The 27,627-nt window shown below is 41.2% G+C and overlaps 2 protein-coding genes and 1 non-coding gene across 6 annotated transcripts; 1 reads left to right on the top strand and 2 right to left on the bottom strand.

The window, feature by feature from the left end:
• Positions 1 to 83: 83 nt before the first annotated feature.
• On the bottom strand, positions 84 to 19,146 carry serpini1 (serpin peptidase inhibitor, clade I (neuroserpin), member 1). Of its 3 annotated transcripts, XM_035911653.2 has the most exons (11): positions 19,065 to 19,146; positions 18,780 to 18,936; positions 18,012 to 18,207; positions 6,895 to 7,183; positions 5,158 to 5,388; positions 4,585 to 4,779; positions 2,296 to 2,500; positions 2,047 to 2,144; positions 1,275 to 1,361; positions 1,095 to 1,184; positions 84 to 964 (listed from the first exon to the last, which is right to left on the bottom strand). In XM_035911653.2, the coding sequence occupies exons 4-11, from the start codon at positions 7,160 to 7,162 to the stop codon at positions 888 to 890; spliced, it is 1,251 nt and encodes a 416-aa protein (XP_035767546.1). In that variant the 5' UTR covers positions 7,163 to 7,183; positions 18,012 to 18,207; positions 18,780 to 18,936; positions 19,065 to 19,146; the 3' UTR covers positions 84 to 887. The 3 variants fall into 3 exon arrangements, with proteins under 3 accessions (XP_035767546.1, XP_006799927.1, XP_035767547.1); XM_006799864.3 differs by having other exon boundaries at positions 18,770 to 19,094; XM_035911654.2 differs by lacking the exons at positions 18,780 to 18,936; positions 19,065 to 19,146 and adding an exon at positions 18,475 to 18,547.
• Positions 6,160 to 6,265, bottom strand: LOC118454843 (U6 spliceosomal RNA). The gene has a single exon (XR_004843912.1). It is a non-coding gene; the product is annotated as a U6 spliceosomal RNA (small nuclear RNA).
• pdcd10a (programmed cell death 10a) lies at positions 18,199 to 27,225 on the top strand. 2 transcript variants are annotated; one of them, XM_035911655.2, is made up of 10 exons: positions 18,199 to 18,665; positions 18,753 to 18,965; positions 19,109 to 19,176; positions 20,788 to 20,981; positions 23,751 to 23,804; positions 24,001 to 24,118; positions 24,717 to 24,843; positions 25,608 to 25,686; positions 25,796 to 25,878; positions 26,310 to 27,225. In XM_035911655.2, exons 4-10 carry the CDS (start codon positions 20,892 to 20,894, stop codon positions 26,455 to 26,457), a joined length of 699 nt encoding a protein of 232 aa, XP_035767548.1. In that variant the 5' UTR covers positions 18,199 to 18,665; positions 18,753 to 18,965; positions 19,109 to 19,176; positions 20,788 to 20,891; the 3' UTR covers positions 26,458 to 27,225. The 2 variants fall into 2 exon arrangements, with proteins under 2 accessions (XP_035767548.1, XP_006799926.1); XM_006799863.3 differs by having other exon boundaries at positions 18,199 to 18,965.
• The last annotated feature ends 402 nt before the right edge of the window (positions 27,226 to 27,627 follow it).

Raw genomic sequence — 27,627 nt, 5'->3', positions numbered from 1 at the left:
CACCCTTAGTTGCATGATGTATTATAAAGTGGTACCTACCTTTAAAAAAAAAACCAAGACAACAAACAACCTCTACACACAAAGAAAGTGGTACATTTTAATGGGAACACATTCATGTTTTTATTGAATAAAATACTCAATACAGCTGGTGTTACTGTTTCTCCCTGTATGTACATCCAAAGCAGTGCAGCAGATCTTGTTCAGCGCACCTGCATGCTCCAGTCACTCTCTAAAGCAACCGCTTTAGCAAGCTTTAAGACGCCCAGCTGGGTCTTAATCAACCACTCTGATGTGATAAGGCATATTAGTTCATTAGCAGTGTAGCCATGTGCCTACAGTGTAAAAATGTCTCAATACTGTCTGGAACAGATATATTACTAAGATTTATCATATAAGGACAAAGTGTTTGCACATGTTTATTCTGCAATAAATATTGAGCATATATATGTATATAGAACACAATGTCAAATGTACAGGGATGTAAGTTAAAGTAAATATTTCCAAAGAGGAAGGGTTTTGTGCATTTTGTGGGCATGAGTGTGAGTGAGTATTAAGCTGCTGAACTTAAAAGGGTTGTGCACTAATTACATCCCAGGTGTACTTCCAGCTCACATACATACAAACCCTACTTTACTAGAGAATATTTACAGCTTCCTCTTTCTGCACGTCTCTATCCAGGAATTTAAAGCTCCCAGTATCAAAACACAGCCACGTAACGTGTCAAATGTCATGTTTCAATATATAATATATCATATAATATTCAGCTTATAGATCTATTGTTTTTTTCATAAAGAGTATAAAACACAGCTGAAGATGGTGACACAAGATAGGTAGCATTTATGACGTCAGGATCTGATTGGCTGAGACTGTGTGACCTCATGTCACAGTTACATGGAGTCAAAGTCATGGTCGTTGGGATCGATGATCTCAGGAGTCATGACTCTGCCCATGAAGAGGATGGACCCTGGAGGAAGACAAAAACAAAAACGTATCCCTTATATGTACCAGCTTACTTAAAATATGTATTTTGAAGGTGATGCATAGACACACAAACCACTGATTACTCGTATTTTCACACACAGAGATTCACGCACCTGTTCTCCTGTTTCTGATAATGAAGAAGAATGGGTGATCAGCCATGACCTGTGGGTACAGGACCAGAGTCCTGGTCAGGGCAATCATTCCTAAGAGACGGGGAAAAAAAATCATCAACATTTATACACTACAAAATGCCATGTATTTAGTAATGTGTGGAGTAAAACACAAAAATATACCTGAACCAACAGCTCCCTCTGCCCCCTCCTCTGTCACCTCCAGGTAGGCCTTCTGCACCGCTTTCCCAATGTACAGATCCTCAACATCTGGACAATGTACACAGAAAAAACACAGCACATCGCCTTTTCTTTATAAGATGTATGCATATCTATGCTGAGGTCTAGAATATATCCTGTTACTGACTGAATCAGGATTGCAAGCCAAACATATGGGTCACATCAAGTCACAAGCATTGGTCAGAAACTATTCTTTAGCCAATGATTGCTTTTTAACACTGTCCCCAGTTATCTACCAGCCTGTCTGAACAGAGCGTGTCCTCTGAGTAGATATTTGGCTGAGGAAGTGTTAGCAAGTGCAAGATGTGCCCGAATTCAGTACTGCCTACTCTGTTTCACTATACATCACCAAATCCACCTGATAAGAACAAGCGGTCTTGAGCTAGATTGATAATCCTGAGGGAAACTGACATTATAAAGTTGTTTCAAATGATAAGTAGTTATCAATTTAGCTGAATATTACTTATGTGTCCACATTATTTACCCTGACATATTTATGTCCCTATTTCTTTGCCTCTGTGGATCTACCTGTCTCACTCTGTGCATCTATTTTTAACAGATGACGTGACAGCTCTGACCTGCCCACTCAGTGCCAGTTACCTTGGTTACCTTGGAAAGTACTGAAGGCTATTTCACTGCTCCAGAGAAGAACAAGTATTAAATGTTACATACTGAAGCGTTTTAGGAGTTTATGCGCTTCATTTTTATGCCTCACCTGTCATGGCAGAGAGATCAGCATTGTTGGTAAAGATGTTCTTTATTCCCAGTTCCTGCAGAGTGTCCTTCAGATCGATCTTCTGCTCCACCTTAAACCTGAACAGGTGAGGTTTGACTTAGAGTTGAGTTTGGGATTCAAAAAGGGGACTATAATGTAAATGGTCTAAAGGCGCAAAGGTGACAGATGAAGCTAGCGACACATAAGTGAGAGGTGGTGAGTGGACTTGCACATCTATAAAAGTCTCACCTCGGTAGGTAGACTTCCACCTTCTGTCGTTTGACATTGTTAGCCCACTCCTCCAGCAGCGGCGCTTTAATGATGGGCTCCAGGGAGGCCAGAGGTACTTCCTGCCGAGGAAGAACGATCATCATGGACATGTCCTCTCCCTCGTAGGGCATTTCCAACACCTGGTACACACCGCCGGCCTCCTGTGAGCCGTCACTGAATTCGCCTGACAGGGAGGAAACATATAAATCTGTGGGTATTGATGGATATATGCGAAAGCTTGCACGCTCATATTGTATGTGCTGGTGGCCCCCTGTAATGTGTTTGTGAAGTTCACTGAGGAAGAACATTTACAAATGGAAGCACGCTGAGGCGCATTGATTGGCCGTATTGATTACAGAGTGCGTGTGGTCATTTCCCCCAATGCTTTAATTAAAAACCACTGACGCTTAACTTCAAAGGCTTTTCTTACACTTTGTGTGAAAACGGATTACATCCATTGTATACTGTATGTAGTCGCCTAGTACTAACAGCACCCTGTTGAAAGCCCAAGAAAAATTCAGTTATGCAGTGAAAGTGAGTGTGTTTGACTATGTCTTTCAGTTAAATGCCCCCCCTCCGCACAAATGTGATCATGACTTTCTGCAGGTAGAAATTAAACCAAGTAAGCCTGTAAAGTATAGCGGTAAAAAACGATAATGAAACAAAAACACCTCAGTATATATCAATAAAGATGTGTAGCTGCATAGCAGAGACCACCCTCACTAACTTCTAATGCACACCCAGTCATTTTGTTTTATAAGCCTGAAATATGACAGAAACTGGCTTCAGGGGTAATTCCTAGTAGGCTTTTAAGGGGTAAAGAGTTCAATCTGAACATGCTGCTTAGATTTTGGAGTATAAGATAAAGTCTATGAAGAATTTGATCCCATTCTTTGCACACAAGTCTTCTTTTGAAACTGCTTTAGAGGGGAAAATTACAACAAAAAGACTCCTCACCCCTCATTAAGTGAGCATTCTTGCTGTTAGGGAAGCAGCCACGCAGCAGATAATGTGGCCTCCCGAAACATTTTACTTAACCAATATGATTTCGCTTCATAATGCACAATCACACTCTGTGGATTGTGCTGCAGAAAGCAACCTTTCCCTAAGGACCTGTCCTTGTTTTGCAGCTCTCAAATACGCCATATCCACACCCATTCACACATGCACAAATTTCCTTGATCCTGCGTATGTGAGCATGTGTGAATGTAGGTGTGCGCGAGCATCCTCGCTGCAGTCGTACACAGACGGGACCAAAATAACTGAAATGCACCAGCGTTTGCAGCAGAGCCGTAAGACTGTGATGCGACTGTTTTCGGCAGTACGGCAGACTAAGAAAGATGCGGAAGAAACAGACGAGAGTCAGTCACATGTAACAGCACAGCAGACAAACTGCAGGGTTCTGTGCAGTATTGCATCTCACAGCAAAACACAGAAATTTACCGTGTATAGTACATCTAAGCTCTGGAACTTAAAGACAGCACAGATCCAGAAAATAAACCAATGGCACCTACGTCGATTTAGTTACATAATAATTAGACTGTAACATCACAACTTGGTTACAAAAAAATTACTACTGCATTGCTGCAATTTAGAAAACAAAATAAAACAAACAAACAAAAAAACATGTTGCATTGTGCAAAACAGTGTGCATGTTGCAACGTAATGACAAAGACTTAATAACAGAAGTCAAAAAGTCTAATCAGATTTCTGCAGATCATTACATTTAAGCAAAAAAAAAAAAAAAAAAGAAAGAAAGAAAAAGAATAGAAAAGTTTGGGTTACTTTAATGGTATTAGAACTAGACACAGATAAACATTCTCCAGAGGCTAACAGAAAAGAAAAAAGGACATATGCTGAACAACAAAAAAAAAGAAAAGAAATCAACACACTTGAAGGCAAGAAAGAAAGAAAACAAAGCAAAAGCCTCCCTTTATTTGTACCTTCAAAACTAATATAGTAGCACACAGCTTAGCACAGACTGTGACAATTAAGTGCTGATATTTCTGACACGAAAAGCTTTCAAAACCTCCACTAAGATGAAAAGACGTACCGGCGGTGTCTGTGCGAGTGAACAGAATTTTAACCGAGCTGAAAACCGGAGCCTATTTCAGGGAATAACACTCGACATGACATATGAATATTTTACAACAAAGATTAACATTTTAAATAACCTCAGGAAATACGAGCTGAAAATCAAGGCCTGCAGAGAAAATGTCACGAGTACAAATCTAAAACTGCAAACACACACACACTGTTCTTTCCTACCATAGTAGAAGTCTCCCTGCTGGTACATCATGAGTGTCTGGACTTCAGAGCCGTCATCTCTGCTGAAGGAAAAGGTCCTGGTGTTCTCCGGCCTGAACTGGTTTTTCCAGGAGCCTCTGAAATAAACTGCGTTCACCAGGGTCAGACGGGTCACGCTGCTGAAGTCATCGGCTGAGAGCAGAGCCCGGATTTTACCTGGAGGGAGCGATTTGTACGGTTTGTTTAAAACACCTTGGTTTCCATTAGCGCCAAGATAGCCCCCTACTGAGGTGGTTTTTAGCATGTGGATGCAATTACACAAAAACCAAGGTGTTGCAACTGCTTTGACAATGCTCCATGTCAGCAGCTCATAATTGGATTGTTGTTGTCTGAAGAAGAAGGTGCACGCATACACCATGCTCTTGGTTAGCAACGTGCATGGAGGCTACTACCATTGCTCTATGTTTAAATCCATTACTCCAGACTCCTAAACATCAGGCAGATTTTAACAGAGGATAGCTGTATATCTATCAGTATGCATTCATTCAGTCGCTTTAACAGCATCCCCACTTTTTCCCTCTCTCTGTAACTTACTGTCAGTGTGATTCTCCACCCATTTGTTAACCTGCTCAGCCACGGCAGACGATTCGCTGAAGTCAACCGTTTCCACGTCAGCTCGGAAGTACTTCTTCATCAAATGCAGAAACTCTGGGTTAAAGGTGACACCTTCCTGCAAAAACAGGCTGTTGGCAAATCGGATCACATAGTGGCTGTCATCATCCAACAGGGCCGCGGTCAGGTTCTGGAGCAAGGAGAACTCGACACCTGGAGAACAAAAGGACAGACACACGTTCTTACTTTAGACATTATTTAAAAGCTTTGAGCATCACATGTGCTGTTATACAAGATCATTTGAAAAATACATATTCTAAAATTCCAAGATTTTCAAAATTTGTCCGACCCACAGAGGGCAGTTTTCCTCTTTGCACCAGTCCATCTTAAATACGCTTCATCACAGAGAAAATGGAGGCATTTTTAAAATCTTTTTTTACCAACAACGGTTCCTGTGAGTTACACTACAAAACCTTATTTATTTTAAATGCGATGTCTGAAGGTCTACAGATCATAGCCTATCAATATCACTTCATCTCTTGTGTCCAGGTCCTCTGACTCTTTTAATTCTATTATGTACTATAACGAATAAAACCCCCAAATTATTTTATCTTATTTTGACAAATTTTCTCCTTAAATTATTGATCCAATCTTTTTTTTTTTTGGTTGGTCATATGGATTCTTCATTGTCATTTACAAAGATACAAAAGTCAGCTGACTCAGTTGTTTGCTGATCTTTCCTGGGATGTAGATGCTGTGTTGTGTGAATTCATTACTCTCTTACTCTCTCCTGATGTTACTCCAAACTTTTGAACTTGACACAGGGAACATGCGCACGTCATCAATGTGTTTAAATATACTCTCATGTGAGTCACTGTCAGTGGTGGGTCAGAAAATAAAAATGACACACGCTGAGGTGTTTCCTGGGTCTCGAGCGTTACATGAATCTGCTGCGTGAGTCATTGTGCCGATGTCGACGAGGAAAAAAATGAGGAACGCTTCACGAATTTGCGTGTCATCCTTGCGCAGGGGCCATGCTAATCTTCTCTGTATCGTTCCAATTTTAGTATATGTGCTACCGAAGTAACACTATTGATCCAATCTTTCCAGTGAACCTCTCCACATCCCCCACCCAGGGGAGGCTATGACTCAGGCGGTGGAGCGGGTCGTCTACTATTTGGAAGGTCAGTGGTTTGATCCATGCCTTCTCCAGTAACGCGATAGATTAGCGACCTGTCCAGGGTGTACCCCGCCTCTCGCCCTATGACAGGTGGGACAGGCTCCAGCCTTCCCCGTGACCCTGAATTGGATAAGCGGAAGAAAATGGATGGATGGACGGGAAGACACTAAACCCAGAGTTGCCTCCGATCCATCCATCAGAGTGTAAATGAATGTTAGGTTCAAAGCACGCATGAATGGTTGACTGAGGCTTGTAGTAAGAGCTTTGAGTGGTAACATAGAGTAAAAAAACAACCTCAGCTTATAAATAATATTCTATTCTATAATATATTATTTTTGTACCATAGCAATAGATATACAATACAATATATAACTGTTTCAATCGTTTATGTATAAAGGTGTATAAGAGAAGGAGAGCCCCTGAATCCTACTCATCTTGTGTAAAGAAATACATTTGCATTTGTTGTGTCAAAGACTCATCTCCACTCACTTACTCCTGACCTTGACGTGTGTGAACTGCTGCTTATAAACACGTTTCACCTGGCAGCAGATGGCTGAATCCGACAGCCTGTCGTATCTCCTCTAGTGAAGCCCCCCTGGCTCCCAGCTCCACCATGCCCAGGGCCACGGCCACGCTCAGCGGGGAGAAAATTATGTTGTCTTGACCCCCTGCAGCCTGCAGCCTTTGGTACAGTCTGACCGAGAACTCTGATGTAGTGTCCTCTGGAATGTCCGCCGCACGGCAACCGTAGCCCGGCAACAGGATGGAGAGGAGGAGGAGCGGGGACAAAACGTCCAGGATCAACATCGCAGCACAGACCACAGAGAGCTGAGTGAAAGAGGGCGGGTATGCAGTGGATTGAAAGAAAAAGAAAGATGAGAAATTTATTATGAAGATTGAGAGAACGGTGGGATAAGAGGAGCGAGGAAGAAGGAAAAAGAAGAAGAGAGGAAATTAAGTTGAACAATATGTTTGAAATATAGATGGAGAGAGCCAAATGTATATGGAAGGTTGGAAAAAAGGAGGACGCAGACATATAGATGAGAGAAAATTATTAGGAATAAGAGATTGAGTCAAAAGTAGAGTTTAGATGGGACAGAGAGGCAAAGGTAGAGACAACAACACGCAGGAGAGATAATGAGATAAAGCAGAAAAGATTATTGAGCGGGGGAGATGAAGGACAAGAGGATTTTGGAAGAGACAGACAGAGATGAAAGACACAGTAGGGATGTAGGATAATGAATAGGATGAGAGAGAGTTAGAAAACATCTGTCAATCAACCAGTCTGCCAATTTTAATTTTACAGGGGAATAAAAAAAACAACAACATGTATACAAATACTCACTGTACCAAATTCCCTCCTCCTTAAATTACAGTAAAGTACTGTCAGCTAGACATCGCATGCACTGTAATCTACAAAAACACTTCCTTACTCTAGAAAAATGTTTTATACTATTATGTTACTGTAACATTCAGTGTAACAGTCAGAGCTGAGGTGCTACAGGAAGTTTATATCTGCTTTTAAATTAAATCAACCAAAAGTGCTATAAGAGGCAGTAGGACTCTTGCAAAGGTAATGTATCATTATCCTAAGATGTACAGTAGTACAGTATCATGATGTTCAGCGTTACATGGTAGCAGAAGTCATCCGAGAAATGGAAAAATACTGTTAAAATGTATGAAAAAGAAAGAAAGAGGCCATGACACATACAGTACATGTGTGAAGCTGACTACAGTGAGTACTGCTATTCAGAGCACATTTGCTAAATGAACCTCTAAATATTTCATGGCCATTCTTATCATCTTGAGTAAAATCAGCTTCTTTCCTTTAAAACATGCTTTGCTCTGTGCGTTTTGAAGGTCTCTGATGTGAACGGGCGATTTTCTTTCCGTTTGTGGAGAGTAAGTGACTTGGAAAAAGGCCTTTACCTTCCCCCCCATCCTCCATCCTTCCCCTTATCTTGCCATGCCAACACAGTTCTGGCCCTCTTTTCCCCTCTTGCTCTTATCCATATTTAATCCTGTCCTCACCACTCTTTTCCTCTCTCTTTACATCCCCAGATTGATGGGGAGTACACGCACACGCACACACACAAACTGTGGTGCTCTTGTTGCCAAGCAACATTGTTTTTTGCTGGCCAAACAGAAAAAAAAATCGAGTGATCATTTCCATAAACATGGAGGAAGTTATCAAGTGCAGGGCGCGTGAGATAGAGAGCATTTGTTTTGCTGTTTGTCTCTCTGTTGTGCTGTTACTATTATAGGTTGTATAAAGGGTTCAATTAGCAGCCCGGCTGGAATCTGCTGGCTGCACGTGTGAGATGGCAGGTGTTGGTGGTGACAATGTACCTGAGTGTCAACAGCATAAACAATGGGCAGCAGCCAGAAAATTAGTGCCCCACTCTGCTGCGTCCTGTTCTTTCCTCTGCTCTGCGCTGGCATGTGGCAAACAATCTACCTTCCTGAAATGAACCGGTCCAGCCCTGCTACACTGTTATATGCACTTTACTGTATCTGCTGCATGCTTCATGTACCCACAGTCCTCCACTGTGATCCAACAGCTACCTGATCACAGTGGATCAACATGTTCCTGTAATACTATTTTTTTTTTTTTTTTTACTCACAGCTCAGTAAAGCTCAGGTAAAAACAGCTCACAGAGGGGGAAAAAGGAAAAAAAAGTAACTTTTCTTTGGTTTAGAAAAATAAAGATAAAACAAGCGTTCTTTTAAAAGATTTAAACCATCAAAAGAAGAAAGAGGCAGAGAAGAGAGTGAGTTTCACAGAAAAGGAAAATCAGAGAGTACTGAAAGACTTAAATAATGGAAATAAATGAACAAAAATCACTAGCCTTAACCTTCAAGTAACACCCCAGATTAAACCAGTACAGTTGAACATGCCTGCTTATATTTTACACCGTACTGTTGCTCTCATTCTCATTCCTGCCCACCACCACATGTCACTTCCTTCTCAGGTGACACTTCTCAGGTGACAGTCGAGAGCTTGTCTTGTACTCTGGCATTGCAGGGACCATGAAGCCTGGTGGATTTGCATCCATCAGTCTGAGCAAATGGAAATTTATTTGACTTTCCAATTTTCCTTCACACGCAGTCACCTCCAGAATCCCTTGTCACTTACACTTTGCTCTCCATGTAACCAAGTAATACGCTCAGGGGAGACTTTATTGGGTACACCTGTTCAGCCAATCACATGGCAGCAACTCAATGCATTTAGGCATTCAGACACAATATTAATTGGTTAAGTGTTTGCAGTTTTAGCATACAATGATGACTGATTGTCTTGATCATATTTAAAATCTCACAGTTGCCAGTTGAGAGTCAATGAATTAACCATTAGCTGACCCTAAAAAGACACTGCTGATTGCCTGTGTAACCAAAGCCTAATACAGCTCATTATAGTGTCCCAACGCTCCCAAACCTATTAAAAACCCATCAACGAGCCACACAATCATATCCAGTAACATGCTGCTTCACTAAAGTCAACACGGACACTGTTGTTTACTTATTTTGTCTCAATGCCACACACACTGTCACCCTAGAGCAAGAAACACATATTAGTTCCCAGCCGATTCACAATTTACTCCTATTTAAGCAACCTTTGCCCAGCGGGTTTGAAAAATGTGACTTTTTGCTTTTTGTTTTACGTTTTCAGTTAAAACGAATGTGCTCCAGGCCGACATGCACACTGACAGGCTGTTGGTTTGTGTGCTTTCATTGGATTTGGTGACAGTGACTCTACCATTATCCTTTAATGTTTTCATTCATTGTGGTCAACAAATGCAGAGTGAAAACACCAAAATGTGAAAAGAAATAAATGCATTAAGCTAGCTGTATATAAACTGTGGGTACGGCCTTGAACATCAACTTCAAATAGACTTTAAAAAAAAAAAAAAAAAAAAAAAAAAAGATTAAATGTGCTCCTTGAAGGCTCGACGCTGATGTATGTATTTTGTTAATTACACCATTCGTTACATGCACACCTGTTCTCACATATCATGCTGTAAGTCTGACACTACAGAGAGCAGAGAAGTCCAGAGAAAGTGTAAGGGGCCGAGGGAAAGGAGGGGGCGGCTGGCACAGATGTAAATGGAGATAATGTTCCTGACCTTCTGAGCTGTGGGAGCTGAACTTTCCTCAGACAGTCAGCCTTGTTTTCTGTAAGGAAAGATCCAGCCATGCAGTAAAGTCGGAGAAAGCGGCGTAGAGTGCAATTGTGCGCGCACCTCATTGTGTGTGTGTCTGCATACAAGTGTGCATGTGTGAGTGGATAATAACACCATGGGTGGCTGGCTTTTTACTTGTAACATCGACACCATTCTGACCTTTTTCGGCTGAGGATCCCACACTCTTCCATTTTAACCACTGACGACTATGAGACCAACTTCGGCGCTGATCTTCTCAAGTGGGTCTCCCAGCATGCCACCCAGATAATCCAGGAAAGACAACACCCAGCTACACATAATGTCCTCTCGTGAAAGAACCTAATATGTCAGAAAATCCTTTATGGTTTAAGTTGCAAGACTTTAATCCTGATAACTGAATGAATTCTGTGCAATTAAACTCGGTGGCCTTTAAAGGCAGCCTTTAATCTTTCAGTGTAATCCGAATTCTCAGACAAAACAGATCGGCAGTTGACATTTCCACAATTAAAGCATGACGTCACCCAAAATCACAGCACGTAGGTTAATCCTTACTGCCATTTAAACCCAACACCTTGAGGTGGCACGCTTCGGAGACCGGAGGAATTTATTAAACGTGAACATCCTCATTCACTGTTCAAATCCACACACACGTTTCCACATGCAATTCCAAGACAAGGTTTCTACGGCAACTACAAGTGATGGACATTTTTCATTTTGCCAGGAGACAGGTCCTCAGATTTTTTTCCCTCTACCCTCTCTTTCTCTTTCTGTTTAGGCAGATATACATTTTATGAATCTGTTCAGCAATTTCGGTCTTCACTAATCTCGTCTCTTTGCAAGAACTCTGCGCACCAGTTACAGTTCTGTCACGTAAAACTGTTTGGTATAAACACACACACACACGCGCACACACACACACACGCACTGACTGCAGCTGGTTATTTTGCAAAAACAAGGAAAACTTGTTTTTTTCCACTTTTCCCTGGAAACAAGGAGCTGCAGCAAAGTCCTCCAACTGTGCCTCCTGCTTAAGCACGCTTCAAATCTCAGCACTCTACTTTACTTTGGCTCCAAGTACACTTCCAAGCTGCTGAATCTTTGACAAGTTCTGTGAAAATGCTAACAACCCGTTTCATCAAGGCCTATTCCTCTGGGGGGGGAAAAAAACTGCAGAGAATGATGTCTATGATCATCTGCGGCCCAGAAAAACCTTCAATTTCTACAACGGATGATCTGTTTAAACCGGCAGGGGCGATCTGGTGTGATTTGGAGGCCATTGTGGCTCAAGAGTTGGGAGTTTGCCTTGTAATCGGAAGGTTGCCGGTTCGAGCCCCGGCTTGGACAGTCTTGGTCGTTGTGTCCTTGGGCGAAACACTTCACCCGTTGCCTACTGGTGGTGGTCAGAGGGCCCGGTGGCGCCAGTATCCGGCAGCCTCGCCTCTGTCAGTGCGCCCCAGGGCAGCTGTGGTTACAATGTAGCTTGCCATCACCAGTGTGTGAATGTGTGTGTGAATGGGTGGATGACTGGTTGTGTAAAGTGCTTTGGGGTCCTTAGGGACTAGTAAAAGCGCTATACAAATACAGGCCATTTACCATTTCACCATGAATATGTTTAACTTATAAAGGCCTTTGCAGTATGGCGATAATGGCGTCTGATTATCATTCATGAATTTAAACTTTTCCCTAGAGGTGCCATAGAAGCTGCAGTTTACATGGATTTGAATTAAGCCAGATGCCAAAAGAAGCATGCATGCCCGCATTAAAAACAATTACACTTCCATAGAACGGGCATTATCAACCTTAAACCGCTCGTGTCTCTGTGAGCGTCTCTTTTGCCAGCTTAATGAGTACCTGTTGCTCAACCGCTCATGTGAAGAATCCCAAGGACAAGGAAATATTTACATAGGGAGGGCTGCAATAAAGCCCACTGCTGGTGGAGCCCATTGCAGTCAAAGAGCACTAAACTCCTGTGGTGAGGGAAGAGACTTCCATTACAGTGCACAATAAATTTCATCCAATTCATCAATCAAACTGTCTGGTCTGCTCACGCCCCCTGCTCCCATCTAACCAAGCAGCTAAATGGCTGCAAAGATGTTATCTAAAGAAGCCCTTTCAGGGACCCAACCTTTCAAACCACAATCATCTTCCTTGCGAAAGTACATGCTCACCTCGATTTACTTAAAATGAATGCAGCAGAAAATGTTAAAGCACTCACAAAAGAATAATGTGCAATGGATGAAACAAAACCGCAAAAATTTTATATGATGGGATTTAATATTCAAAGGAATGATAACACAAAAAGCTGCTACAATTTAATATGACTCAGACTTCTTTTATCACCAGGTGGTTGATTTTATACATTAGTGGCAACATGATGCTAAAATGGGGTAAAGTAAAAGACAGTGACACGAACCAAATCACAAAAATACCAGCTAACGTGCACAATATTTTAAATTAGTTAGGATTTAGCTCAAATTAACAGGAACACTAAAATCCAAATAGCAGCTCGGTTCTATTCTGTGCAATTCTTTCATTTAGCTTTTGAAAGGGAGTGAAAAAAAAAAAATCATCTTCTCTCCAACAACTTTGGGATTAACTTGTTTATAGCTTTTAATTTGGAAAGGGGCCATTTTAATGAATTAAGTTTTCTCAATCACATGAAATTGTAATCGAGCGTGAAATGTGTTACAGATTGTTATTCTTTCTGTAACTAAGAAGTGAACAGAAGATTTGTGCTGTATTACACATGGATACAGAGGAGAGGAAAACTCTGTTTCCACAGGCTCAGGACTGATTACCCAAATCTGTCTGCTGCTTTTATAGCATTATTATTAGTGAAGGATGGGTTATGTATGATTGAGAGTGCAAGCCACAATGATGACACAGCAGTCGGTGCTGTAGCAACACCTTATTAGTCACTGTTATTTAGTAACTGTTAAACAAAGCTGATTGCACCTACTTATGCTTAAGTTTGGTTAAGCACCACTCTAATTCTGGCCCTGCAGTTCACAACCATTCCCGTGGTACTTTTGTTTGCCATGTGATTGAATGTAGCCTGTGCATGGCTAATGTCAGAACATTAGCTTATCCAGTGCCTTGTTAGTAATGACACACTGTGCTATTGAAGCTGCCTGGAGTCCCAAGATGCTCACTGCACACTCCACAGAGGGCAAACAGAGGTTAACAACTCTTTATTAATCCCTGCTAACAGAGACATCCAGAGGGAGAAGCACATACACAGACAGACACACACACACTCACAGAGGGGTACAAGGACCGTTTTTTGGTAGAAAATTAGCAAAAGAGGAGAAGACACAAATAAAAACAGAAAGACAAATATGTTTGTGGCAGAAGGTGTACTGAGGAGCTGCATGGAGGTAGCTTAGCAGTCGGAGCCAGTCATATCTCACGGCCCCCTGCATGGCATGGCAAGATGGTTGACTGCTCCCCACACTCTGCCCTGGCACACTAAACAGTGTCTCTTTTTCTTCGTCCATATCAGGACACACACACACACACACACACACACACACCACTCTGGTGCTGTGGGAGCACATTTAGAAGGTTTGAGTTGTAATTGGATCGGCCTTTATTTGGGGTCAGCGGTAAAAGTGAAAAGACTGGGGGCTTTTTCAAATGGTCTACAGCACAGGAAAGGTCACTATCAACTAGTCCAGTGGGGGAAGCGTACACATACAGTCACGTTCGTAAGTGTTTGGACAACGACACGATTTTTGTGCAGCTTTGGGACTGTGCATCGCTACAGTGCATTTTAAAGAAAACATTCAGGATGTTAGTGAAAAATACTGTATTAGCTGTTTATGGATTACAGCCGTTCTCATCCACCGTCGCCGGTTTTCAGGGAGTCCAAAGTAAATTGGACAATTTCCTGACAAGCAGTTTCATGGTTAGGTGAGGCCTGCTCCCTCATTATTTTATTACAAATTAAGAAAATGAGAAATCTAGAGTTGATTCGATAGCATTTGGTAGCTTTTCAGTGGAATATTAAATATTATAAACAATGAATGCACTGAGCAGCTCAGCAGCATTAAAAGGCCTGAAAGACCACAGAAGACAACTATGATGACAGATTTATTTCTATGGTTAGGTTAAGCATCTTCACAACATCTAACCAAGTCAAGAACATTCTTGAAGAGGTCGGACTGTCACTGTCAAAGTCTACAATCAAGAGACTTCTTCAAGAATGTAAATACAGAGTTTACAACAACCTGCAAACCTCTGGTTAAACTGAAGAACAAGAGGGCCAGACTGGACTTTTCCAGAAAATATCTGAAAGAGCCTACACAGCTCTGGAGATTATTCTTTGGACAGATGAAACCGAGATGAACTTGTACCAGAATGATGAGAAGAGAAAGGTATGGAGAAGGAAAGAAATGCATATTATCTGTCAAACAACGCGATGTTATGATATGGGTCTATATGGCTTCCAGTGGAGCTGGGCAGCTATTGTTTATTGATGAGGTGACGCTATACTCTCTGCTCAGATTCAGCTAAATGCTGCAAAACTGATTGGACAGCGCTCCACAATATAAATTGATAATGATCCAAAGCAAAAGCAGTCCAGGGTTTTTTTTAAGGCAGTGAAACTGGATATTCTTCCATGGTCAGGTCAGGCACAACAGTGCATAGCTTTTAGTTACTGAAGGCGGTACAGGCCTGGCATCTCAAGGGAAACTGAAGCATTTGATGACTGCAAGGGATTTTTACAATTATGTTAGTTTGTCTTATTATCATCTTGTAATCTCTGGGAAAAAAAGTCAGAATTTCAACACATTTAATGCAACTTAAAAAAAAAACTGCTTTGAAAGTCTGCACTTTAATCCCATATTGATGGCTTGATTTACAAAACAAGGCAAAACTACAAAAAAATGTGTCGTTGTCCAAATACTTACAGACCTAGCAGTGCCCATATATCTGGAGTGGCAACAAAGATAAGAAAAAAGAGACAAGGCAGGTGATCCTCAATAAAAAGCTGTGACGAGGCTGCCGAGAGGCAGAGTGATAATGAAGGTTTCGAAACTGTTAGCTTGCAGGTGTAAACATTTAGGGAATAAATTAAACTGATTTTGAGTTAAAGTCTTCTGACTACAGATGTAAAAAAAAAAAAAAAAAAAGAAGAAGAAGCTGGCCAATGCAAAAATCTTGTTTTTTGTTTTTTCAGAGGAGACACAGGATAGCAGGAAATGCACAGGTGCATTCATGACGGCTGCATTCAACCCAGGTGAGGTCATGCGTCCTGTGTCTACACTACCTGCTGAACAGCTAGTGGTGCAAAAGCAGCAGTCTACTTTGTGAGTAGTATGTGTTTTGCATATAGATTGGGTTATCAAATGACTGTCACCATTTTATTTTCCTCCTCAGATAGCTCTTCTACTTGCACTCATCCTCTCTCCTCTACACTTGGCATCACAAATCAATCAACAGATCAGTTCCAGGGTACAAGTGTATAAACACAGGTACGTATTACACTTGTTAAATGAAACAAAATAAAATTATTTTTAAAAAACCCTTTAATTGTATGCAATCCTCACACTTGCAGATAAATATTTTTAAATCGTTTTCAAATTTTTAAAAGCATACCTCAATATTTTAGGTAGCTTTAGGTGTTAATATCCTCTGTTTTCAATGCTTTCCAACATGGATGCATTTAATTTGGGATGCCAGCTTTTGGCAGCTTTGCTACCTAAATCTAAGATGAGCTATTTCCGTTGTTTTGACGTCTTCCCCTCACCTGACCTCTTTCTCTTGTAATATTTCTGCTCCCTCATCCTCAGATCTGTCCAAATATAAGCTAAATATCCTGTGTATTTGCTGCCGCTGAGCACACTCGGGACAAACCTGCGGCTTGAAAGCGTATATGCAGGTAGCGTGCTTCGGTGTGCGAGTTTATTTTACGCAGAACAAAAAAGGCAGAAGAAAGGCCGCACAAGTGCACTGCATGCACAGTGTGCTCAGTAACTGTGGGGCGAAGACATGTACTGCAGAACACAGATGTTAAACTTCTTCTTATGGTTCACACGGCAGCACATAGCAAGCTTGAGCCCAGCTTGAGGAAACAGAGTATCTTCCTTACTGCTCCTTATTCTCGCAGCCACACGTGTAGCTGACAGATGCACGTCAGCAGTCCTGCACACGTATAGATTTGTAAGGTTCTTGTTAGCATTCGCACACACAAGCAATCACAGCTCGCCGTGCTGTGCCGTTCAAACCCAGGCACTTACTTTTCCCTCCTCTCTCATTTTGTTTCGCTAGGACGATTTGAAAGACATTTAATTATTGAAATGCAATTAATGCAGTGCTCTGTGGGAAAAGAGAGAACACACACGCACACACACATGTATGCAAGCGCTGAAACCGTAGGCAGGCACAGGGGGGCAAACAGCAGGCTATCAGCGGGGATTAACCAGTGATTCAAATCCATATGGGATTAATACATTGAGATTATGACCTAAAAGGATACTCTGTTTTCCTGTTTCCCTAAATGAGGATTTAGAAAAGTCACTGTTTTAGTGGCAGAGATAAGCAGATGTGAGAGGTGGATTGAGAGAATGAGACATGAGAGAGAGGAACGCTGAAATATTTATTGCGGACTTTTGCTTTGCTAGACTCACATAAATGCCACAAGAATACGTGATATCATGAGAAAAATAACCAAAATAATAATAATCATAAATGTTTTAGTGCAATCTAATCATACTGCAATAATTCCATCTTTTACTGCAATGTTTGACCAGATTTTTCTGTCTTTCTTTTGTCCACTGCTATTTAACATATAAATAAAACAGACAGTAGGTATAAATTTGACTTATCGATGGCGATCAAAGCCATTATGTACACACACATACATATACAGAGATCTGCATTAAAGGAATAACAAGTGGTGTGTATGTGTGTTACTGTGGGGTAGGGATAAGGCAGGACCAAGCTACTACAATCTGCCTCGTTATTTCACACACATTCACTCAATGCGCCTTTGCCTATATTTCAAGGACAAGAACCCCAACACATCGACTGAAGCTGATTTCAGTTCAAAAACAAAAAAACAAACAACAACAAAAAACATGCAAGAACTACAACAATTTAACCATGCACCACCGATGAAAATTAAATAGCCCTGGGTAGTGGACACACGGGTAACGGCTTTAATCAGTGTGGGCTTGGGAAAAAACACGTTTGGCTCCAATGTGCGTCTCCACCCGCCCCCCCTATTAAAAGCCCACACATGTTGATTACAGCAATCATAATCCTTTTACACTAGTCCATAAAATGCCCCATTACACCTACTCATTCCTGACAGCTTAATAAACAGAAATTCCAGTGGAAAAACTCAGAAATATCACATTCTTCTGTTATCGTGCAAAAGCTGAGCACTTACGGTTTTCTTATCTCAATATGGTTCACATAAATCAGCGCCGGCGTTGTGCCTGAACCATAGATATGTATATATATTTATTATTGCCAGAAACGGCTCTTACCGATAAAGGGCGTACGGTTGGTTGGGATGGAAGGATGAATAAGTGCGGTCTCTCTCTTTGCTGCTCTCCTCCGCAGCTCACTGTTTCTTCGTTTGCCGCAGACCCCGCCCACTCCACGCCGATTGGTCCAATGAGCGTTGGCCAAAGAGTTCAGGCGTGAGGTGAAATAGTAACTGTCTCCAGCTTCCTTGTATGTCTGTGAATCCGTAAAGCTTTAAGTTACTCTCATTCCAAACATATTTTTTGACCATTCTCACGACAGCCTCTTGCTTATTTTATGAAATAGCAAAGATGTATCACATCTCTCTCTCTGTTTTGCTTCTTTGTTTGTAAAAGCTAACCTCCAGCTTAATTATGGTCCTGGAGGTTAGCGGTTAGCACAGTTTCCCTAGCAAACAACGTTCTACAGTAATGTACAATGCTAATAATTGTTAACAGCCGCATCCTGTCAGTATTAACGTACCTTTAATTAAGCCTGGCATTTCTGCGCAACTGACGATATTTTAGCTTTTTGGCAGCGAATTCTCTTGACCGTCGTGAAAACCGTTAATTTCGTTCTTCTGATAGCTAGCTACCTTATCATTCGTATCATGTTGATTGTAGACGCGTAGACACAAATGTTAACTGTAGACGTATATACACATACATATCAAGGTATTTTCTTCTTATGTGCTTTCTTAAACATGGTTAAAATGTGTGCGCTCATACCGCAGATAATATTCGTCTCATACTCGACTTAAGGGTTAAAAAGCCATTACCTGTACATACCTGGGAATTGAAGTCTATTTCGGTGTCCCCGGCAATAACGAAACATTGAGGACGTCCATAGAAAGAACTACAAACAGCCTGGAGCGACGCCAACGGGCAGCTCCCAACACCGCCCAACCTGGCTCTCGTCTGCACTTTTATTAGACAATAAAACTTCCTGAACGAGACACAACCCAAAACAAGACGGTAAGATAACTCAACAACACGTCCCCGCCTCCATTCAGCTTTATTTAGTCGCACTTCATAAGGAGGCAACTGGAGTGCTAACAGAACAGATTGAATCACCTGCTCTCGAAGCTGCTGTTCTAACGTTACTTCGTTACCTATAGACGTGATTTGCTGTTTTCCGGTCAACGGTCCGCCGCTTCTCTCATCACTGGCAACCGTCTTTTATCAGGTAAGGCTGGTACCGAAACTTTGAGCTCTTTGGATTTGTTTTTAATGTAGTTTGGCGTGCCTGCTAACCACCACATAAACTGGTAAAAGATCTGTGATGGAGCTGAGAAGCAGGGCAACCTCAAATATAGTGACTACTACAGCGAGGTCGGTACCCTTTCAGAAAAGGGCAAAATAAGGGAGTTCAAAACAAACAAACAAAAAAAATTATAATACTTTGACTTATAAATGTCAATAGTGAGTTATGACCGTAACCTTTTCAGAGCAATATGCCTCTCTTTGATCCAAGGGTCATTTCACAGAGAACTCTAAAAAAAAAAAAAAGCCACCCCGGTGGCTTTAAACTGCCCCAGATATTCATGCTGCTCTGATCACTTTTTTGTTATTCTCCCCCCTTTTTATTTCCAGGAAGAGCTGCATTAGTCTATGCAAATGACTCAGAAGGGGCTGTAATAACCTTTTGTCCTGGAAGACACTGAATGATTGGTTTGCATTTGATATATATGTGCCAAATGCTACCATTACCTCTCTGTCTTGGCCTGCACTAAGATTGGCCACACCTTAGTAATTTATGGTTCAGGGAAGTAACAGAGTCTGCAGTGTTACCTTTTTTGGCACATATAATTGTATATGACATATCCCTTATAACTAGAAACCAGTGCAATCCTTCCTGTAACCATGGCTGTTGTAAACACTGATTAAACCTCCTTTTAAAATCCTTATCAGATATAATAATGTCACACTTGACCTGTTTACAGTTTTACTCTCTATGCAAGAGCGAGTGCCAAAGGGCAGAACCAAGCATCTGATAAACCTAAGAGCACTCTCAGTTATGGCAGAAAGTCACAGGGTGACGACTTGTCTCGCTCTTGTTTCATTCACCTGCGTGAATAGTGAGCTCGTATGAAAAGGAGTGAACCTGCCCTTTTTAATTAGGGATTTGTTGTACGAATGAAGATTGTCACATAGAGCCATTGAAGCTGTTACGTACTTAAAAATGTAGGTGAGCAAAAACTGGTCCTGGATGTGCAAGGTGTGTGTTCCTGTGTACCCGACAGTAAAAGAGACAGAATACAGGCCTGCAAAAGAGGATGTGCTGGATCTTCCTCTTGTTTTTATTTATGACTAACCTGGTCTGGGGGGAAAAACAAGCTAAAAACCAATACCAAGGTTGTATATTTATCACACCGCCTTGCTTTATTGCAGCAGTCATTTTCAGAAGAGCGTGGTTTTCTGGCACAGGTGTGACTCGTGCCTGTTTTGTCGGCATTGCACCCAGTGGAGCTGTAAAGCACAGTCTTTTAAGCGGTATGGCTGTTATAGAATGATCATATCTGTGACTGAAAGACTTTCTTGGAAGAAGTAAACATGGGGTTTGATCTTGTTTAATTGCACAAAAATTAATAGAATTAGAGTGCTCCAGGAACCAGTTCTCTACCTCCTCACTACAATAGAGACATGTTTAAACAGGATAAATTTAGCCTGGTTGTAAACATGGATCATTTTATTTATTTATCTAGTTTTTTTCTTTTAATCCCTTACACAGTTGTTTTTGTCAACTACCATCCATCTTTCCCTGCTTGTTCTCCCATCGTGCTCTTTTCTTCTTTAGATCCTTGTCTGCTCCCATTCTGTCAGTCTTCATGACTGATTGAATGCAGTGAAACCGGCATCAGTGGACGAGTGCACGCACAGGGGTCCATCGATTGGTCAAGGATGACCATGGGAGACATGAAGAATGATGCAGCTGCTGCCTCGCTGGCTCCGATGGCTCTCTACACCGTGATGTTTCCTGTCTTTAAGGAGGTAAAGAATAAAAGAAAAAAAAAAGAGAGAGTTTGTGACCTTAGAAGAAAATTGGAATGAGACTTTTGGTAAATAGTTCAAGCAGGGGTTGTATTTAACTGTGGAAAGGCTTTTGTGTGAAGTTGCAGAGTTGATGGTGTAGCCGAATAGAAATACGGAAACGGTAGTGTTAACAAGAACAAGTGGTGGAGAACGAGCGGTAATGAGAAGTGAGCAGACTGCTACTACTAGCTACTACTCATGTTGTTCATCTGATGGTAAATCTGAGTGACTGTCAGTATCTCTGAAGTTTTTTTTTTTAATCCATGTGAAGCATCTCTGTGTATCACACCTGCACCATTACAGGTTACACTTTTCCATAGTCTTTTTTTTCTTTTGTTATCATTAAAGACCCAGAAAAGGAGTTGAAAACAGTTTTTAAAATGGGGAATTTATCCGTTTCCCAACAGCCATTTTGTCTTGACATTCACTCACCAGATAATTCATCAGATACACTTTGACACAAAGAATTAAGGCAGTTCTGAAGACATAGATTCAACAAGATCATGGAAACATCCATAAGGGGAATCTCCCATTCCAGCACCTCCCGAAGATGTTCTATTTGATTAATTTCTATTTCTTGTGGAGGCCATTCAAGTACAGAGAACTTATGGTCATGTTCAAGTAACATGGTGTGCTATCCTGGTGGAAGTAGCCATCAGAAGATGGGTACACTGTGGTTAAAAAGAGATGGACCTGGGCAACAACAATACTCAGGTAGGCTGTGGTGTTTAAACAATGTTAGTTGGTACTAAGGGTGCTAATATCCACCAGCCTGAACTGTTGATACAGGGGAGGGTGGATCCATGCTTTCATGTTGTTCTGACCCTACCATCCAAATGTGGTGGCAAAAATTGAGACTCATCAAAGCAGGCAACATTTTTCCCCCAATCTGATGTTGACCAGTTTTGTGTGAACTGGAGCCTCAGTTTCCTGTTCTTAGCTGACAGGAGTAGTACCCAGTGTGGTCTTCTGCTGTGTAGCACATCTGCTTCAAGGTTTGTTGTTTTGCTCTTCTGCATACCTTTTAATAAGTGGTTATGAGTTATTGTTGAGTTCCCTTTAGCTCAAAGCAATCTGGTCAGTGTCCTCTGACACAAACAAGGCAGTTTTTGCCCAGAAACTGCCACTCACTGGATATGTCTTATTTCTTTCTTTTTTTGGGTGGGAGCAGTTCAGCAGTTTCTGAAATACTTAGACCGGCTTATCTGGGAACAATTGTCAGGCTATAGTCAAAGTCTCTTAAATTACCTTTCTTTCCTCATTCTGATGCTCAGTTTGAACTTCAGCAGGTCATCTTGGCCAAGTCTTCATGTCTCAATGCAATGAGTTGCTGTTATGTGATTGGCTGATTAGACACTTGCATTATCGAGCAGTTTAATGAGAGTATCTAATAAAGTGGCTGGTAAGCGTTTAAGGTAGTTTAATGAAGGTTCTGTTTTGTTTAAGGCAAGAGCCTTAACTAATGAGATCAGTAACACCTGTATTTACCTGCACCTTTAAGCTAGCTCAAAATTAATGCTGTCCATCCCACGGACTTATCTCAAATCTCGTGGTGATAGAGCCTTCTCTGTGGCAGGTCCCAGACTTTGGAATAGTCTCCCCCTAAATATTAGATCTGCACAAACACTTGAGCAATTTAAATCATTACTAAAGACACATTTCTATGCCCTGGCTTTTAACACACTATGACCCAAGCATTTTTGTCTTATTTTAAATAGTTTTAGTTATTGTTTTAATTCTTTTATTGTCCTATTTTTGTTTTATATTGTTTTTATTGTATTACATTGTTGCTTTTTAATGCCATTTTTATATGGTTAAGCACTTTGTGCAGCATCGGCTGTTTGAAATGTGCGATATAAATAAACTTGACCTTGACCTTAAGCCCAAAAAGGTTGCTTTTGTTTGCATCTAAAAAATAATGAAACATATTAAAAAAATCTTTCAGCTCTTTACATTATTTTTCAGTCGTTGAACTGCAAAAAAAGCAGTCAAAAGCCCCAATATCAGCTAATAGCCATGTTTCACTGATATACTGGTGCGCTGCTGTTTTTTATTTGCCCATTATCATGTCTTTCATTTATGTCTTTTGTTATTTAGCATTTGCTTGTGGATTTCTGAGTATTAAGGGGGGGAATTTGTGGTAAATAAAGAGGAATTTAAAAAATGTACATGTAAACATAACAAAAATTTAAAACCCATTTTGTTTTTTTGTTTTTTTTGTTTTTTTAAAAAGCAAATTACTGGTTAACACAAACCTATTCGGCAGTTATCCCCTGGCTTAAATTGGTTTCTGCAATTTGCTAATTTCAGCTTTTGTCACACCTGATTGCTCTCATTGTTTTTCTGCTGTGCTTTCAAGGTGTTATTGTTTACAGTATGAAATTATCTTATTGAAAAACGATCGATTTCACGGTGCGCAAACCAACAAGCAGCGATCTGGAGCTGAAGAAGCAAAGACCTGCCTGATGCCAAAATATCAGCTCAGAGGAACTGAATGCACTTCGATTCTTTCGAGGTTAACAATAGAATCCAATTCAGTCCACACGGATTTTCACATCTCAGCATCATTGTGTCCTCTTTTAACATGGTGGGATCCTTAGCTTTCATGTACTTTTTACAGAATTACATTTCAGCACAGGTCGAGAGGCCATGGTAAGAGCTAAGCTGTGTGAGTGTTAGTTTTTACCTCTGGCTTATTCTTGTGTGTTTGTGTATTACAACTTGCAGTTGGAGAAGATCAATTTATCAGCAGCGCAGACCTTGAGAACAGCTTTTATAAAGGTAAAGTTTTCTCTTAAAGTTTGTTTGCTTGCATTTCAACTGCCATCCTTCTTGTATCGACTCTGCCTGTACCCTTCACTTTGTAAATCCTCTTTACAGCAGCTTAGTGATTTATAACTTTGATTATAGTTTTATTTTCGCAAAACACCAAGGGTGACTGTGAGTCCTCAGCAGCTGCATGTTTGTGTGTCTCAAGGCAGAGAAGGAGACCCCGGGCCTTACCCAGGACGTTGTTGTCAAAATATTGGAAAAGAAGAAGTTAAAAATTAACTATAACGAGGCTCTGCTTCGCATGGCTGGAGATGATATGCAGGGTAGGTTTGGTTTCTTTTATTTGTTTTTTTTTTTTTGGTACTCTGCTGTAGACCAGAATGTGCACTTAAAGATGAAAGCTGTGGGAATACCAACTTGGTTTTTCTTTGGTTTCTGTGACGGCCCAGTGCTGCTGCAGCACAGATATCCACTGGGGGGAGCTGTTTCCACACAAATCAACCCCTCTGTCTGCTTTCAGTTGTTCCCTTGTTTCTGTCTGTAATTGAATTCCTTGTGCCGAGTGTACAGTGATTGATGGTAGTAATGAATTCACACACACACACAGTGGATGAATTTTAAATGTACCTCCTGCATGGCACATCCCAAGTTCTACCTTAATCCGGCTTTTCACTTAACAAACTCAACACGTTACTGTCCCTAACGTGTGTGTGTGTGTGTGTGTGTGTGTGTGTGAGAGAGTGCACACACATGTACACATACTCCTGATGCTATGTTCATTTTTCACACTTGCACTGTAGACATAGGTTTTTAACACGTCACCAATATTAATTTCATGAGTTCTGCCCGCGTGCTGACGTGCCCATTGCTGCGAGGAGTTTGAGCTCTGTCTTTTGTTCTCTTCCTCTCTGTGTTTTTCAGAGTTGATGATTGACAGGAAAGAGCCAGAGTTCCAGGAGCTGAACGAGAGGGCCCGAGCTCTGAAACACATCCTAAGCACCCTGCCTGATGAGATCAATGACCGAATGGGCTTGCTACATACCATCAAGTAAGACAGCTGTGTGTGTGAATGTGCACGTGTTTTGCAGTGTGACGTAAATCAGGTTCACTACTACGTGCAAAATTTCGATCAGATTAAGTGATTAAAGTAGCAGAAAGCAAGCCCTTTTGACTTACAACATCTCGATGGTTGATTAAAAGTGAAAGAGTTGGCTTTTAGTAACTGTTCTCCAATTAATATTTCATTATATGCACTAAGACGCTGCCTGGCATTACATAGCTCTCATTTCTTTGATTCCAACTGGCCAACCGGAGCATGTCTTTGTTTCTAAGCCGTAAGATTCCTTTCAAAGGTTGAGCAGTGTGCACAGCAGTGATGGCGAAACTATTAACGTCCCTGTCCGCCGCGCTGCACGCACGCTATAGAGAGAAAGTGAGAGATGTTTCATCTTCTTGGCCCACTTTGCCATTATTTTGATGGAATTCAATACTCTTAGTGAGTCAGTGCTTAAGTTACTTACCCAGCGGAGGGCTTAGAAATAAAATCAATTCAAAGGGAATGCTAAGAAATTAAAGTTATGAAACGGCAGATTTCAAGTGCATGCGAGGGGAGAGGGAGAGAGAGACAGAGAAAGAGAGTTGAAGGTGAGAGCGTGTTTGTGAGAACAGGGGGAAGAAAGGGGAGACAACGAGCTGGATCAAAGGACTGTAGTTTCAGGGTATCAGTGCCTGATAAAAACAGACAGATTTGAAGATTTCTCTATATTTTTTTTTTCTTTCTAACATGCACTCACTTGTGCGTGTCATCCGCAGAGATGTTGCCAGTGCCATCAAGGAGCTGCTAAACACTGTTAATACTGTCTTAAGGAAATACCAACATCAGAACAGACGGGTAAGTGGATACATTAGTAAGTTTAAGAAAAAAAAAAAGTGCCTGTGCGCACAAACACAGTTGCTGTGAAATAAGTGGAGCTGAAAGGCTGTCTGTATTTATTGGTTAGGTGGTGGAACAGCAGAAGAAAGAGTTTGTGAAATACTCCAAGAGCTTCAGTGACACTCTCAAAACCTACTTCAAAGATGGAAAGTAAGACACTGTTTCTAGTGTATTTTTTACCCCTTTTCTTTTTTTCTCCATCACATCTTCAACCTTTTCTCATTCGTGTCCGCACACATAGCCACCAACGCATTCACTAGTCATACACACCCACCCACGCCTGCACGCCTTGCCTGTTTGCATAGACGCTCACGCGCACACCCACTGTCACCCATGTAAATGGTGGTTGTTTGATCACAGGCCCGCTACCATCAAATCCACCAATGCTGAATAATTCCCTTGACCCACTTCCTGTGGATCCATCCTGGCTTGTGTTCTCTGAAGCCTGACATTCTCTATTCCAGCCAGATCAAAGTGTTCCCCGGATCAATCCTAATATTGTTGCCACGCTTTTCTGGGTTTTTTTTCTCCCCGTGTGAGTGACACGTGTGTCCTTGTCTTTCTGTTCCGGTTGTTTCCAGAGCAGTAAATGTGTTTGTCAGCGCCAACCAGCTCACCCACCAAATCAACATGATAATGCGGGCCTTCAAGACTGGCGGCCCAGCGGCGGCGGCCCGAGAAGATGCGAAGAACAGACGCGCGCAGACACAGGAGAAGCGTTTTCATTAGAGAACAGGCGAAACAAGGCTTTTTAATTTGTAAAGGTGTTTTATTTTTTTATTTTTTGGGGGGGCTGTATAATTTATAATTCTGTGGCTCTGAGGGGAGATCAGGTAGTTTCGAGTTTCAAAGCAAGTCAGGCTGACAGTAATTGCTGGGGATTTTTTTTTACTCTCTTTAATGTTGTTCTTTTATCAGATTCTTAAGTCAATATTTTCTACGCTCCCCTCTGCATTTTCCACTCTGTTCAGATTATGTCAGTGTTTCCCTTGTCCTTAAAAGTTTGGCAATTGCATATAAGTCCTTAAAAGTTATCATTTTGGCAATTACTAATATCCAGCCAATACGGTTTGTAGTTATTTGTAATTTGATTGATTTGCCAAAGACCAAGATGCCACCTTTAAATGTTTTGTTGTTCCCCATAGGTATTATCTATATGTGCCATGTGTATATACATGTATACTTAACTGGACTTCTCTCGCTGTCTTGTATTTTAATGTTTCCAGCTAGAGCGTTACTACTCCAAAGCTGCAGATTTCAATTCATTTCAAATGAGTGACGACTTAACCTTCACATGTTTACACAGATGTCTCTGATTATGAACGTATTGTCTCTTTGTCACCTTCTGTTCAACTCCTACTCTGTAGTTTTCATGCCGTTTTCAAGGCCAGTGAAAATAAAATGAAGGGACCTGAACTTCCTTGAGAACTCTTAAAGAAGTCATGACGAGTTAAACCACTTTTCTTCTTCCTCCTGCAAATTAAAGAGTTCTGACATGTGAGAAAGATTTTTCCAAAAGTGGGTCTCTCTTCAGATTTGTATTGTTGTATGAGAGTGCTTCATTTTCGCTCAGTTGCCCTTGCGTTCTCTTTTCTTCGACTGCGCCTCTTTCCTCCCAGAACTAAGAGCCATACCAATTTTTTTTTCTTTCTACTTCCCATTCCAGCAACTTCATTCTTCTCCCTGTATAATAGTGGATTTTCCATGGTGGATTTGTGGAGGGCTATTTTGGGCTCTCTGCTGGCTCCTACATGCACCACTGTAATCCAATTGTGATAGTGTTAATTTTTAAAGCTTTATTATTGAAATTGCTGAGACCTAATTTTCCGATCCTGTCACTGTTGACGGCCGCCATAATCAGCTAATTCGAGTTATTGAAGACCATTAAGTCACACACGG

This window comes from Neolamprologus brichardi, chromosome 14 (genome assembly GCF_056152115.1).
Source record: "Neolamprologus brichardi isolate AB-2024 chromosome 14, ASM5615211v1, whole genome shotgun sequence".
Classification (NCBI taxonomy): Eukaryota; Metazoa; Chordata; class Actinopteri; order Cichliformes; family Cichlidae; genus Neolamprologus; species Neolamprologus brichardi.
Note: the sequence above shows the minus strand (reverse complement) of the source record. Positions and strands in the feature narration are given on the sequence as shown.